Source organism: Anabrus simplex, chromosome 9 (assembly GCF_040414725.1).
Source record: "Anabrus simplex isolate iqAnaSimp1 chromosome 9, ASM4041472v1, whole genome shotgun sequence".
NCBI lineage: Eukaryota > Metazoa > Arthropoda > Insecta > Orthoptera > Tettigoniidae > Anabrus > Anabrus simplex.
In genome coordinates this window covers 41,765,587-41,780,949 of record NC_090273.1, presented here as the reverse complement: position 1 = coordinate 41,780,949, position 15,363 = coordinate 41,765,587, and the positions used below count along the sequence as shown (strand labels likewise).

The window sequence follows — 15,363 nt, the reverse complement described above, 5'->3', positions numbered from 1 at the left end:
TGCACTTCTAACTTCTTGGTTGCAAGTATGAAGAATGAGATTTCCACCTAATCAATACTTTATTACAAAATGTTTAAAGTTATCTACATTGAACCAGTTTCGACCTGTAAAAAGGTTATCATCAGCTGTTGGTGAACCTGCTTAATAGTGATTGTACGTAAAACATTACTAAAACTAATTTAACAAGAATGCCTTAATAAGGCTAGGTTGGGCTCGTCATTTGATACCTAGCACACCTACCAAGACGCTGGCTAGTGCATACCGTGGAGGCCACTGCGTAGGTTAATAAGGCATTCTTGTTAAATTAGTTTTAGTAATGTTTTACGTACAATCGCTATTAAGCAGGTTCACCAACAGCTGATGATGACCTTTTTACAGGTCGAAACCGGTACTGTTTCAATGTAGATAACTTTAAACATTTTGTAATAAAGTATTGATTAGGTGGAAATTTCATTCTTCATACTTGCATTCTTAATTCATCAATACGGACAATGAAGCTGATAGATTATAGTAACTTGTTGGTTTACGGAACAAAAGTCTATGTTACATTCTCTTGCGTAGCCATGTCCCACGGTCAACAATAATCTATATTGCCGTTTTTCTCAATATATAGGGAATGTAACATAGACGTTTGTTCGCGCATACGACTCGTATCCTTTTAACCATGTGTACTCGTGCTGATTTCGCTCTTTCATTTTCTTCAGCAGCATGTACCATTCCCTCTTTTACAACTTTTTTTTGGTGCCCCTTCCCTCATTCACCACTTTCATTTTTTTTCTCCCACAAGCATTTTACAATTGTCAATAATTTCGATAGTCTCCGTGGCCTTCTCCATTCCCTGTTTATTAATTTTACAAGAGTATAGTACTCAGATTCTCTTTCCATTTTATTTCTCTCTTCCGCTTCCAAGTATTTAACCCGTAATGCTCTTATACTTTCACACTGTCTCAAGAAATGTGCATTTCTTAACTCCTTTTCACACAATAAACATGTATTTGCAACTTCCGTAAAATGCCTTATTTTTTTAAACTCTCATCAGCCACCAGATCATTCCCCTGTATTCTCTTTTGGTTAATTTATCATGTATTATTTTCATACCTGGATATAGATTCATGAATTCCTCCAGAGTTCTCCTATTATTACCCTCAGCTCTTAGTCTTTGTATTTCTATATCTGCTACCCTCTGTGCCACTTTCCCACAGACTTTTCTTTCTTCTAAATCTCTCTCACCTCTTTCCAAAATTCATATGTGATACCTGAAATAGCTCCTGATTTTCCCTTTTTGGCTCGTTGTAACAGGTTCCTTATTTCGTTAGTCAAAATTGCCTCATCTAATTCAGGCAGAGTGATCCTCAAAACCCCCCGAAACAATAATCCCCTCGTGGTGAGCTCTCCATTTAACTTCTTTATTCAACAGTTTCTCGAAATACTGGCCCCACGTACTGTGACTTATGTTGGTCCCCCCAGAACCCGAATTCTTCTGGGTTATTTGATTTATTTTATCCCATACTTTCCTACTGTCATTGTCCTTACACTTTTTATTTATGTCTGCAGCCATCTTTTGTTGCCATTCAGACTTCATCTTTCTTAACAATTCTCTGTATTCTTTCCTTTTTTACAAAATTTGTTTCTAGTCCAGCTAGTGACAAACCATTGGTCTGGATTTTTTAGGTCCGGCTAGTGACAAAACGATTGGTCTGGATTAGTTAGGTCCAGTTACTGACAAAACCATTGGCCTGGATTGGTTAGGTCCAGTTAGTGACAAACCATTGGTCTGGATTTTTTAGGTCTGGCTAGTGACAAAACCATTGGTCTGGGTTAGTTAGATCCGGTTAGTGCTAAAACCATTGGACTGTGATCAAGCAAAGGGGAAATTATTGTTGTTCTGTATTTTACATTGTTTTGTTACACATTGCATTTAGTTGTGTTTTTATTGTGTGCGGGTTGGTAACGGAATACATTTCACTTGATTGCTGGGAATGACATATCCGATTGTATCTCAGCCATTGGAAATGCTACTGCATGTTCAAGTGATAAAGAATGGTGTGTGCTAAATTACATTAGGTTATAAAAGTAAATGTACTTCGGGGGACGGAGGGGGGGGGGTCCCTGGCTGTTGCAGTGAACAGACCTCTCCTCTGCAAGGTATTCCACATAAGATTTGTACTATTTCATATCCATCATAATGCTATAAATCTTAGGCTACACTTATTGAGTTTCTACCAAATTCCATTCCAATGCTCCCCCCCTCCCCCCCTCGTTTACCCCCTGTGGGTGGGGGCAGTAGAATAACACCTACGGTATCCTCTGCCTGTCATAAGAGGTGACTAAAAGGGGTTGAGGGGCTCTCGACTTGAGAGTGTGGATTGGCGACCATGGGGCCTTTAGCTGAGTCCTGGCATAGCTTCCACTTGTGTCAGGCTCCTCACTTTCATCTATCCTATCTGACCTCCCTTGGTCATCTCTTGTTCTTTTCTGACCCCAGTGGCATTAGGTTTGCGAATCCTAGGGAGTCGAAATTGATTGTTTTCACCATGTTGGTTATTCCTGTCCGTATTGACTTATATTCAAATTTCTATAAAATAATTTCCCGCCTTGTCAATACTTTACATATTTTATTATACCTAATTCCCGTACATGTTTTGAGAGCCAATTACTCTCTTCCTCAGCGGTGCCAAAACATCAATAATCTTTGGACTTGGTACGTTGTAACATATATACTTATCAACACAACAATTATATATAAAAATCTTGAAATTCTAAAATATTTCTTTGTGTTTCAACTTACTTACTATGTCAATTTATTACAGACTTACAGTTTTTTTTTTTTTTTTTACAGCAAGCGAGAACATATTGTTTGGTTCAGACCGGTGTTATGCCATTTGAATTTGTGGAAAATTTAGTTGAAATTAAAGAATTGGACGGTTAATATGGCTGATATGGTTGCACATGATTAAGAGGAGGAATTTCTGAATTATATGAGAGGTCTCAGAAATATAGCAGACTTAAGGAAAAGAAAAAAAGTTTCAAGAAGAGAGCAGAAATATTTTAAGTTCAACATAGTGACTAACTTAATAGGTGTTATTTATTTTAAAAAAATCCTATTTCAAGTGTTATTAAATGACAAAGTAAATGTAAACTTAGACACAAAGAAACATTTTAGTTCTTTTTAGTTGTAAATAAGGACTAAGTTCAAAGCGCAGAGCAGATTAAAAATTTGAGTATATAATTGACTAATTTAATAGATATCCATTTTATGATTTAAAAATTTCTATTTAAAGTCTGTAATAAATTGACATAGTAAGTAGGCCTAAGTAAATAAGTTGAAACACAAAGAAATATTTTAACAATTTCAAGATTTTTATATATAGGCCTAATAGGCCTAACTGTTGTGTTAAGTATATATATTTTACAATGTACGAAGTCCAAAGATTATTGATGTTTTGGCACCGCTGAGGAAGAGAGTAATTGACTCTCAAAACATGTATGGGAATTAAGTATAATAAAATAGGTATTGATAAGGCGGGAAAGTATTTTATAGAAATTTTTCCTAGGGAGTCTTTCATTTTTACGCCCTTCAAGGCCCTTCTCTTTCTTTGGCCAATACCACATTTTTTGAAGTCGCAGACCTCTTCCAATTTTTCTGTCTGATTAGTGTTATATAGAGGGTGGTTGCCTAGTTGTACTTCCTCTTAAAACAATAACCACCACCACCATCGCCGCCACCACCACCAGTTTTGTATTAACATTGAAGGTACTGATGGATTGAAGGATCTGTCCATGGTAGTTCGCTTTCATTCCTGTCAGATCCTGTAGAGTGCTGTTCTGAGAGCATTTATAGGTTTCTAGTCTTTAACATTTGCACCTTCGCTGCTTTTCTTCTCATTTCTGGAGGAGTCATATTCATTACAACAGACAACCCTTGAACGAGAGTGGACATGATGGAACGAGTGATAATTTTTAGTAATCATTTCTAATTTTGGTACAGGTTACAGATGTGCAAACATGCTGAATCTTGTTTGAAGGAATTCTTTAGTTATTCATAAAAATGCGTTATGGCAGAAAGACAACCTACATATAATTTGATAAGCTGTTTTTCCGTAATGGACTTTGTGAGAAAACGACTGAAGGGATTTCATTGAATGATCCCTAATTTTGAAGTGTGTAATCCGAAGATTCTTAAAAATAGTAGTTTTTATTGGATTACGTATGGTTTCCAAACGGTCCCAAGGGCTTCTGCTAGGCATTGTGTGGCAGGTGGGTATCATTGCTGCTAGTGCTATTATATAGGAGAATCGAGAGTTTCAAGCTGTGGTTTGAAGCTTTAATGTTTTGAAGTTGCTTTCCTTTTATAATCATGGCAGTTCTGTGACAGTAGGCTAAACATCCGAACAAAGGGGAAAGCCAATAAATGTGTGATGAGGCCTGCAGAAACTTGGTCACCAGTGCAGTCACAATGTAAGCAGCTGGATGTCTGAGATGAAGATGCTGAGATGGATGTGTGGGGTTACAAGGAAGGACAACATCAAAAACACCATTATACGAGGCAGCATTAAAGTGACTGAAATATCTTGAAAGGTCCAGGAAAGACGATTTCCCTGGTATGGCGACATTAAGTGCAGGAATGAAAATTATGTGGGAAGGAAAATGCTTGACATGGAGGTGGAAGGTAGGAGGGAGAAAGGTAGACCCAGAAGAAGAGGGATGGATTATGTGCAGGAGCATCTCAGCGAAAAGAATTTAAGAGAAAATCCTGTTTGGGACTGAGGGAAACAGAAACTATTTGTCAGAATCATTGAGCCTGCATGAAGGGTAAAGAAGAAGAAGAACACAGTCACGTCTGCTGATCTTACAGAGACTTCTGGGGGAAATAGAGTTCCGAGAATTTTAACGACTGGCCCTGTTGTTTAGATCACGTAGCTATCAGCATGCATTCGGGAAATATTGGTTTTGAACCCCACTGTCGGCAGCCCTGAAAATGGTTTTCCATGGTTTCTCATTTTCACACCAAGCAAATGCTGGGGCTGTACCATAATTAAGGCCTTGGTTGCTTTATTTTCTATCCCATTGTCGCCATAAGACCTATTTGTGTCGGTGCGACATAAAGCAGATTGTAAAAAAGAAATTTTTAATGGCAACAAGTAGATCACAGAGACTGACTACAGTTTATCCTAGATACCATGGAAGTTGGGAACAATTATTTTTTGCAGTAATGTTTAATGTTACGTTTAGATCACTCATGGACATTTTAAAACAATTTTCCTTCTTTATGCCAAATGAATTGACAGGTATATTTTCTCATGTTTTAGGATTCAGGAGTTGGTGTACCTGTCACTCTGCGAGTGGATAAGAATGGCTTCTTTCTGTATTGGGTGGACCAGAATAAAGTAAGTACTGTACAATCCACTACCTTACATGTGATCGGCTGCTGTTTTATTTTAAATATGAAATTTACGTCCCATCTATTTAAGTAAAATTGTATTTCTCTGAATACCTTTAAATATCTGTGGAGCACAATATCAAATGATGGAAGTGCCAAGAATGAAGTGTTGAACAGGGTAAAGAGAAGATGCAAAGTATGGAACATAGTATGAGACAAAGGAGTTCCTCAGAGGGCTAAACAGACCATGTTTAAAATTTATTGTCCACCCTGATATATAGTCTGGAGCGTTGCATCATACATAAGAGAGAAGAAAGTCAACCGCAAGCTTGTAAAATGAAGTTCCTTAGATCAGTTGTACAGAAAACCAGGAAAGACAGAATTAGGAATGATCAGATAGGAAGAGACATGCTGCCCAGCCTGACCATGGAAGAAGGGCCAAGTGTTGCAAGATTGAAGATTGAAGAAAGAGTGAAGCGGATGCAACCAACTAATTACAAGGCAGTATTTTGAGAAGATCGTTTCAGGACAAAGACCGATTGGACGCCCTAGGAAAAGGTGGTTTGTCCAGATTATAGAAGACTAAGAGAAAATAACAGCAACATGGGATGCCATACAGGGAGAAGAAACAGACCAACACCATAACAAATGGAAGCATATCATTCTAAAACCTCCTACCCAACTCGCTGGAAGGAATTAATGATGATGATGTGTTTCTGTCTCCACATTTTTACTTTATCATTAATACTGTCCCTTATAGACTTGCCCAATGACCTGTATTATACAGGATGTCCCATATTAAAAATAAAAAGTTGTCTCCCATGTGAATGTTGTACAGTCCTTCAAAAATTCTGTAGTTTATATTTTCATAAAAATTCAAATTTGAAATGTGTGCAAGCTCATAAGAGCACTTTGATGTAGTCAAGAGGGATGTACATTTTTTGAGCATCTTCTGAGTAAAGAGTGAAGTCCCTTATTGTACAGAACAGGAATATTAATTATGGAATATTTATGCATTTCAAGACGTGCACCAATCCAAGTTTACTTTTTATTTTACTTTATTTGCATGTACAATAATTTTGTGTGTGTGTGTGCATGCATGTATGCAGTTTAGTTACCATACTGCTTTGAAATTTATAAGAGAGGGCTTGTAAGAATGCGCACAGAGGGAATAAAACATAATATAACCCAAATAGTACAGAAGGTGGATCACAAAGAGACAGGGATACGTAGGTGCTGGGCCCAAACAAGAAATCATGGATTGAATGTGAGTAATAAAATAGTTCCAAAATGTGAGTAGATGCTCTCAGTATAATTTGACAAAGTCGTGCTATTGATGGAAATCAGTAATATGCACGCAACAAAACCAGGTTGGTGTGAGAATGATATACAGGAAACTAAGCAGCATGTAAGGGAAGAAAGGAAGTGAATATATTGAAATAAACAAACCAATGTTAATCAATTAAAAGGGTTCAAAAACCAGTTAACAATAACAATAGTAGCTGAAAAATGAAAGTTACATAATCAAAATAGAATACATTTAAAAAGGGATATGATAGGCACCTGTGTTCGTTCATGATAATGCACCTATAAAAATCCTATTTACAGGGGAGTATGGTTCAACAAAATTATCTTATATGTTACACGGTGCACAGAATCCCCAACTTAAGCACCTAACCTAGCCTGAGACAGACAAATAAACAATTTTCACCTGCTCCATCACCTGGCAGACCGTCTCAATCTACTACTAAAGAAATTCGTGGAGAGGCACTTCATTGGAAAATATTCTTCTTACTGAGAAGAAGAGAGAACCCCAGAGAAGTTGTGTGGTTTGTTCAAAAGTAAGGGGAAAAGCTTGCTTTATTTCAGTATAGTAGTATATAGGACTTGCTTCAAAACACTCCACTCTCAATTGGATTTATAGAAGGTGAGTAACGCAGTTGGATTGATTCATTTCATCATAAAGTATTCATAATGTTGTGATTGTTTGCTGGCACATTATGTGGACAAGACGTGCAGGAAATTTGAAGAAGAAATTGCAGTGTCTGTGTTGGCGTGTAAAATAGTGGTAATTGCTAGAAATATTTACAGCTGTGGGGTACTGCACAGTCAATGAATATTACTATCTTGAGGGATCTGTATTTAATATTGATGCATTTGCAAATGGGGATGGTTACTATGCATAAATTGTTAACCAACCAGAGTATTGCTAGGATAGAAAATAAATATGGCAGTCTATAATTTGAGAGATAAAAGGAAAGCTTGTTTGAATGTGTACCTGTATGTGTGTATTTAGAGATTGTGTTCCCTATATTGCAATCCTGAGTGATTTCAATGATCAAGTCATTGGAACAGAATTGCTGTTTCTGAATCCATGATAGCAGCTAATTAAGTTGGTTTTAAAAGGAAGGCTAAATTATGTTGTGGTCATGTATAGTATTCAATATAAGATACTATATAGATCCAATATTACTGGGCATCCTTCCCACTCCAAGGCCTTTCCTATCCTATCATCACCATAAGACCTATCTGTGTCGGTGCAACGTAAAGAAAATTTTAAAAGAAAAAAAATATTTCAAAATTAAGCTAAGTTTTTATTTTAGAATGAGTGCTAAGAAAATATAATAGAATGTTTTAACAGTCTAGCAATAACTTGGTGCATTAGTATGTTTAGATAAAGCTGTACTATGCAGTTAATTTGTAATTAATTAGGAGTCAGAAGAAGGATGGTAAATGATTGGCGGCGCTATCAAAATCTCTGAACGCTGTTGTACTTGGGTGGAATCAGAAAAGTTACTTTCTACTCTATGCCTTTAAAGAAGCCAACAAATTCAATCAGCAGTGATGCTTTATGACTCTGTTTTGTACAATATCATAAATAAACTCCAAATACTGGGCCAACATTGAAGGAAAAGGCTGTAATCCTTCATAAAAGAATTAGAAATGGTGGCAAGTTCAGATCTGGTGATGGACAATTGGCTGCTGGAAAACATAGAGTAGCATCCGCATAAAATAGCTAATTTAGTCAAAGAAAAAGACTTCCATCTGCTTCTGGTACACAGTCTGGATATAATATTGTTTAAAACATAATGAAATATTTTAAATTGAAGTATAGTACTATGAATTGCTGGATAGGCCCTTTATTTTAACATAATGAAATATTTTAAATTGAAGTATAGTACTATAAATTGCTGGATAGGCCCTTTATTTTAATATTGTCAGTTTAACAGCTAAATGTATGGGAGGAAGTTGTGTCATCTTATGGAATGAAGTTCTCAGCCCAAAAGAGTGAAGTGCTGGTAACAAGACGAAACAAGAACAGTGTGTTTAATGGCATGACATTAGGAGAGGAGCAGTTCAAAAGAGCTGAAAGCTTTTAAATACCTGGGAGGTGTAATTGAAGAAAATGGAGGAAACATGATGGAAATCATGTCCGGCTCCATGGCTAAATGGTTAGCGTGCTGGCCTTTGGTCACAGGGGTCCCGGGTTCGATTCCCGGCGAGGTCGGGAATTTTAACCATCGTTGGTTAATTTCCCTGGCACGGGAGCTGGGTGTATGTGTCATTTCATCCTCATGATGTGCAGATCACCTACAGGCGTCAAATCAAAAGACCTGCACCTGGAGAGCCAAACCCGTCCTGGGATCTCCTGACACTAAAAGCCATGTGCCATTTCCATTTCATTGAAAGAAGGTTTGCAAATGGATTCTTTAAGAGTGTGAGAGGATTGCTATGGAACAGGGATGTACCACAGAGATGTAAAGGAATTATCTACAAGACTTATTTTATGCCAATTTTGACGTATGGATCAGAAACGTGGCTGATGAAGGAAGCAATGGAAATGAAGTTTTATGGGTGTTGAGTGGGGTTAACAAGAATGGACAGAGTAAGAAATGGGAGAGTTCGGGAAATGATAAATGAGGTACACCTACAGGAAAAGATACAAAATTCAAGGCTGCAGTGGTATGGATATGATAAGAGAATGGGAGAAGAGTGGATGCCAAGAAAGATGTTAGAAATGGAGTTGAAGGAAAGGAGACATAGAGGAAGACTAAGGGACAGCTGGCTGAAAGGTGTAAAGAAGAGCATCGATGCAAGAGGAGGGATCTGGACGACAGTGACAGAAGAGAAGTGGTGGATGGACTGAAAACAGTGGAGAGGCTTATGTTCCAAGCAGATCCAGCTTTTGGTTGGAAACTGCTCCAGATTATTTAATTGGCCATTTCTTTATCCACCCAAGGGCTCAGTCCTGAGCAGTCAGATAAAGAGGGCATTCACTGTATGGTTTCTGCAGTTGTGCAACAACTAACTCATCAGTAACATCAATAGAGTTTCTCAAACCTGGTTGATATTGTGTGTTAACTCCTGAGGGCACATTTCCCATTAATGACATACTTACTTGGACAGGAGAGCTACAGAAGACTATTTTCAGTGACCTGTGTAAAACCCTAAGTCTCAGTAGAGTGTCGGTCTCTAGATTCCAAGATAATGGGCTCCAGTCACACAGAGTTTTTTCAGATTTTTGAAGGGCAGAAAGTATTAGTTCATTCAACACTCCCATGTTGTCTGATGTTTGCATGTAAAATGTCTCTGATGACACATCTGGTATTTAACTGACAAAATTAATTAAATACACTGCAATCAGTCACCACTAGAGTTCAGGTTACTCTGCCATCTGGTTGAGTAAAATGGAATGGCACAATTGAGACACAGGCAATCTAATTAACACCACATTAAAAATTTGTGCACACACTACCTGAGGCCATGTGGTGGTGGTTAGCCCACCTAGTGGGCATGATTGTTAAGGCATCAAGTGTATTTGGTCTGACACCATGGTTAGCCGATTCAAGTCCCGTTGGTTCAAAAAAAGTTTCACTGTCAGGGAATGTTGGCCGGCAGGGTACGAGAGGTGGTGGTATACAATTTCTAATCATTGGATTGCATGTCAAAAGCCTGGATTAAATTCCAAACCTCTCCACAGTGCTCATGTGGAGTGAGGGCATATGACACTGTTGATGGTGATTCATCTGTTGGATGGGGATGTAAAGCTTTGAGCACAGACCCCTTTGTGCTATTGAACAGGAGAGGCTATGTGCCAGCACAGGGTTTCACGCTCTTCCTATCATATATTACGTTTTTTCGTTTTAGCTCATTAACTCTTCTGGTCAGGTTGGTGTCAGGAAGGGCATCCAGTCTTAAAGACTTGCTACGAAGATTTATCTCGCTTCATACGTGACCCTGCAGAGAAGTGGGACAAGGGTTGGACATATTACCATCATCATCTGCTAGAAGTTCTACATTTATGTTAGTAGAATGAGCAAACAAACTCTCTTGCAGTTTTACAATACCCAACTTGCCTATTGTCTAATGAAACTGAACCTGATGATCAGTTAAAACTAGTGCAAATACTAACTCAATGTATTAAAGGAATAATTATTTGAACATCCAGAGCTTAATTTAAATCTTAAATCTTAATTTTTATATAATACCCTAAGTTTAGAAATTATAAGAGCACTGTAGATCTCTGGGTTAACCCTTTAAATGTATTACCGCAAGTCAGTTTTCCCATTATGTAGTTCATATCTGGAGTAACAGATGTGTAAAAAACATCACTTTCTTTTTCGTTGTCCTAGGTTTTGTGCAAGCCACTGTTACTAGGTTTAAAACACTGAATCATTGGTTGAAAATCATCTGTTTATCAGCCATTGTCATAAATTTCACGCTTTATTTTGTTGCCAGCAGCTGTAGCATCATAAGGCTCATTGTTACTTTCACTGTTTCATGTGCTATAAACCCAATATCAGACCCGCTTTCAATGATTAACTCTCAACCATATTCTGTAGTAGAAATTAGATCACAAATTTCATCCTCTTGCTAGTTACCAGTTCATTTCTTACAAAACTCCTGCTGTTAAACGGGTCAACCATGCTTTAACTTGGCAGGATATGACTTCTCATTAAGTTATATTCCTTTCTTTCTCTAAACATTTTTTTTTTCTTTTCCTCATGGGCCTCTAAATATTAGTTCCTAATTAGCGTCAGCCTCTCATCATCATCATTATTTCTTCGCTCCAGTAAGCCGGGTGTGGTTGTGTATGAGCCTCCAGTTTGTCCTATCCATCCACAGATGCTGCTCATATGTGCGACGCCAGTTCACATCTCCAATTTCAAGGTCCTTCAATATCTGTTTTCCCCAAACATCACGAGGTCTTCCTCGTGGTCTCTTCCCAGGAACATTGGGGTCAAAGTATGTTCGAGGATTCCTGTGAGGGTTCATTCTTTTCATGTGACCATACCATTGCAATCTCTTCACTTCTAGAGTCTCCAGCAAGCTTCTTTCCAGTCCAAGCTGTTGTCTGATATCACATTCCTTTTTTTTTTTGTAGACAAGAACGGAGGAACTTCATTTCAGTTGCCTGAAGATGACTCTTTGTTGGTCCAGTAAGTGTTGCTGCTTCCAGGCCATACGTCAATATAGGTACTAGATATATTTTGTACAAGCTGATCTTGGAAACTAATGGAAATGTTTCATTCCAAAGTATTTGTCGTACAGCGTGATAGAATTTGGAAGCTTTCTGTATTCTGTTACTAATCTCTTGATGTATGGTATTGTCTGATGACAGAACACTACCTAAATACTGGAAGTTGTCTACAATATCCATCTTCTCATCTCCAATTCTTAGATGAACAGTTGGAGAGTTTCTACTCATGACCAAGCCAACTGTCTTCCTTTTGCTGATTTTGAGACCTAAGGTTGTAAAAGCTTCCTGCCAGAGATCTAGTCTAGTTTGTACTTCCGCTTCTGTCTCACCCCATACCATTACATCATCAGCAAAAACCAGGGCATTAGTTGTTGGCTCCTTTCTTTTAAGTGCTTTTAAAACTTCATCCATTATGATTATGAAGAGAAGTGGTGAAAGACAACTTGCTTGCTGGACTCCACTCTTCGTTTCGAACCAACCTGACCTTCCATCCTGGACCTGGACACAACACTTGGTTTCATCATATAATCGTACTTGTGCTATGATGTCATCGGGCACTTTCTTATGTCTCAAACATTCCCATATATGCCTGCGTGGTACATGGTTATATGCTTTCTTGAAGTCCAGAAAAATAGTCATAAGTGTTTTACCTCTCCTAATGTTTAGGAGAGGAAGATCCACTGTCGCAGCGGTGAAACTACTTTTAAACAACATATGGGAAGCTACCGAAAGGAAGGAAAAATACTATACAATCTTTTATAGACTTCATAAAAGCCTTTGATCTCCTGGACAGAGCATTAGTACAAAGGAAGCTCGAGGAAACTCTAGGAATAGACAGCGCCTGGACAAGAATTATAAACTCCATAAATGAATGGAACAAGATAAGGATCTTGGACAGCCTAGACCTTTCAGAACCAATAATTGAAACAAATGGTGTACTCCAATGGGACCCACTAAGTCCTCTGCTGTTCATCCTGGCAGCGAAAGACATTATGGAAATTGCACAAAATGAAGATGTAGCAGCATACGCCTACGCGGATGATATTGTGATCGACTCAAAAAACTTAAAAAAAAAAAAACCTGCAGAATACTATAGACAATGTGGGAAAATGGTGCATTGAACACAAGTTCGTAATTAACACTGAGAAGACGGAAATGATGGTGTTCAGATCAGGAGGGCAAATACCAAAATCGACAAGAATCACCTTGGAAGGAAAAATAATATCTATCACCAAAGATTACAAATATCCAGGGATAACACTCCAGCCGTCTGCAAAATGCTTCACTAAGCACACAATAGAGAAAGCGACACAAGCCATTAGTGCGATAAATGAAATAAGCTTCATCAGATCACTATATCTAGATACAGGAATGGCACTCTTCAAATCGAAAATCGTATCATTACTTACATATTGTATTGAAATTATATGGACACACCTGAATGAAAAGAACTTAGCAACACTGGAAAGAGTTAAAGCAACATATATCAAAAGAGCAATTGGAGTGACAAAAACAACAAGATCCAGATTAGTCTACCTTCTCGCGCGGGAAACTTTCCTCATAGAGGATCTAAGGACAATGTAGCCCCTACCCAACACAACGGCATCGGAGAACCTACTAAGAACACTAACTAGGAAAAGAGAAGAAGTACCCGCGGAATTCTATGGAACTGGGGCCATGATCGATCGTACATGGACAGCAGCAAATTTTGAGACAAGGCACGTGCTTGCAAGACTTGCATGGATTCCACCATGCCATTTGCGAAAACCCAACATACCACGAACCGTCAAACTCGTGCAAGTGTACATTATGTGGACAGTTATGTGAACGATATTACTTCGAATTGTGCAACAAAAGGACTTGATCAGAGACTATGCGACCAATGGTGCAAGTGTTAAATTGTTATAACACCTTTCACTAATATATGGCTGTTTAGTTGCAATAAATGTTTAAATAAGTGTTTTACCTTTCTCCCAATACTTCTCATAGAGCATTCTGGTGGCAAAAATTAGGTCTAAATCCATGTTGTTCCTCCTCAAGTTTAGGTTCAACATATTTTCTAATCCTGCTCTAAAGGATGGATTCGTAGATTTTGAGGCCATGAAACAACAGAGTTATATCTCTGTAGTTGGTACATTTCATTCTGTCACCTTTTTTAAACAATGAGATGATGACTCCTTGCTTCCAGTCATTGGGTATTACATTCTCTTTCCAGATTCTATTTAGTACCCTGTACACCCACTGTTGTCCTACCTCTCCTAGTGCTTTGATCATCTCAACACTTAATTCATCTGATCCAGTTGATGTGTTGTTTTTCAGCTTAGATATTGCTGTCTCCACTTACAACCATGTCAGACGAGTGGTATTTGTGCTGCCAAAATCATAAAGTTCGTCGTCTAATGGAGTGACATTTTCATAATAGTTCAGCCAAGTTTCAAAGTTCCTTTGGAACTCCTGTAATATTTTGGTCTTATCCCTAGTCAACTCACCATTAGGAAGTTCTACAGACTGGATAGATTCATTTTGAGTTCTTCTATTCTTAACAATACTGTATAACAGTTTTTTTATTTCCATCCTGCATTATTTTGGTAGCCAGATCTTCCTTGCATTTCTGCTTTTCAGCTACAATCAACTGTCTGAACTGTAATTTTTCTTCCTGTAAAGTGACAGCTTCTTTTCCTATTTCATGTTGATCTCTCCGTGTTCTTGCTTGATATAAGGATCTTCTTGCACAGTTTCTGTCATTGATAGCCTTTTTAATATCATCATTCCACTAGGCAGTTTCTTTAGGTTTTCTTACTTGACTGTCGTCCACATACTTTTTCTGCTGTACCAACCACAACCTTCTTTAGAGTGTCCCATTCTTCATCTACCAATTTTAGTTCTTCTGTCGGAACAACAAGGTGTCCACCTTCCCTGAATTCTTCCTTTACACTTGGCTCGGCTAGTCGCCAAGTTTTTATTTTTGGGACTCTCTTGTTACAGACTTCGGGAGGTCTTTTCTCTGCATTAACTGCAACCAACAATCTATGGTCTCCACCAAGGTCTTCACTTGGGATGACCTTAACATCATTGACATTTTTCCATACATTTTGATCTATCAGAATATAATCTATTACTGTACCTATTTTAAAATCCCAGCTATATCTTGTGATTTTCTGGGAGTCTCTTTTCTTAAACCGAGTGTTACTCACTATCAGGTTGTTTCTCATGCATAGATCTAGCATACATTCTCCCTCTTCATTTCTGTTTCCCATTCCATGAGGGCCCAGTATGGATTCATATCCTGTTCGTTGTGAGTCAACTTGTGAATTAAAATTGCCCATTTCAATTAGATTGTCATACTCAGTGTGTTCTTCCAAGTTATTAAGGAAGTTGGCCTTTTCCTCTTTTGAGCATCCTACCTGTGGAGTATAGACTTGGATCACATTGTACTTTTTCCCTCCTAAGTATACAGATAACTTAATTATCCTTTCACTAACAAACTCAACTTCACTACAAG

At 38.0% G+C, this 15,363-nt stretch overlaps 1 protein-coding gene across 1 annotated transcript in view; it reads left to right on the top strand.

Moving 5' to 3' along the window:
• Positions 1-15,363, top strand: part of Plc21C (Phospholipase C at 21C) — a 182,382-nt gene that overhangs the window by 28,019 nt on the left and 139,000 nt on the right. Inside the window, exon 2 of the mRNA XM_067153731.2 lies at positions 5,310-5,387. Coding sequence (XP_067009832.2) covers positions 5,310-5,387 — 78 coding nt within the window. The remainder of the gene's footprint in view (positions 1-5,309; positions 5,388-15,363) is intronic.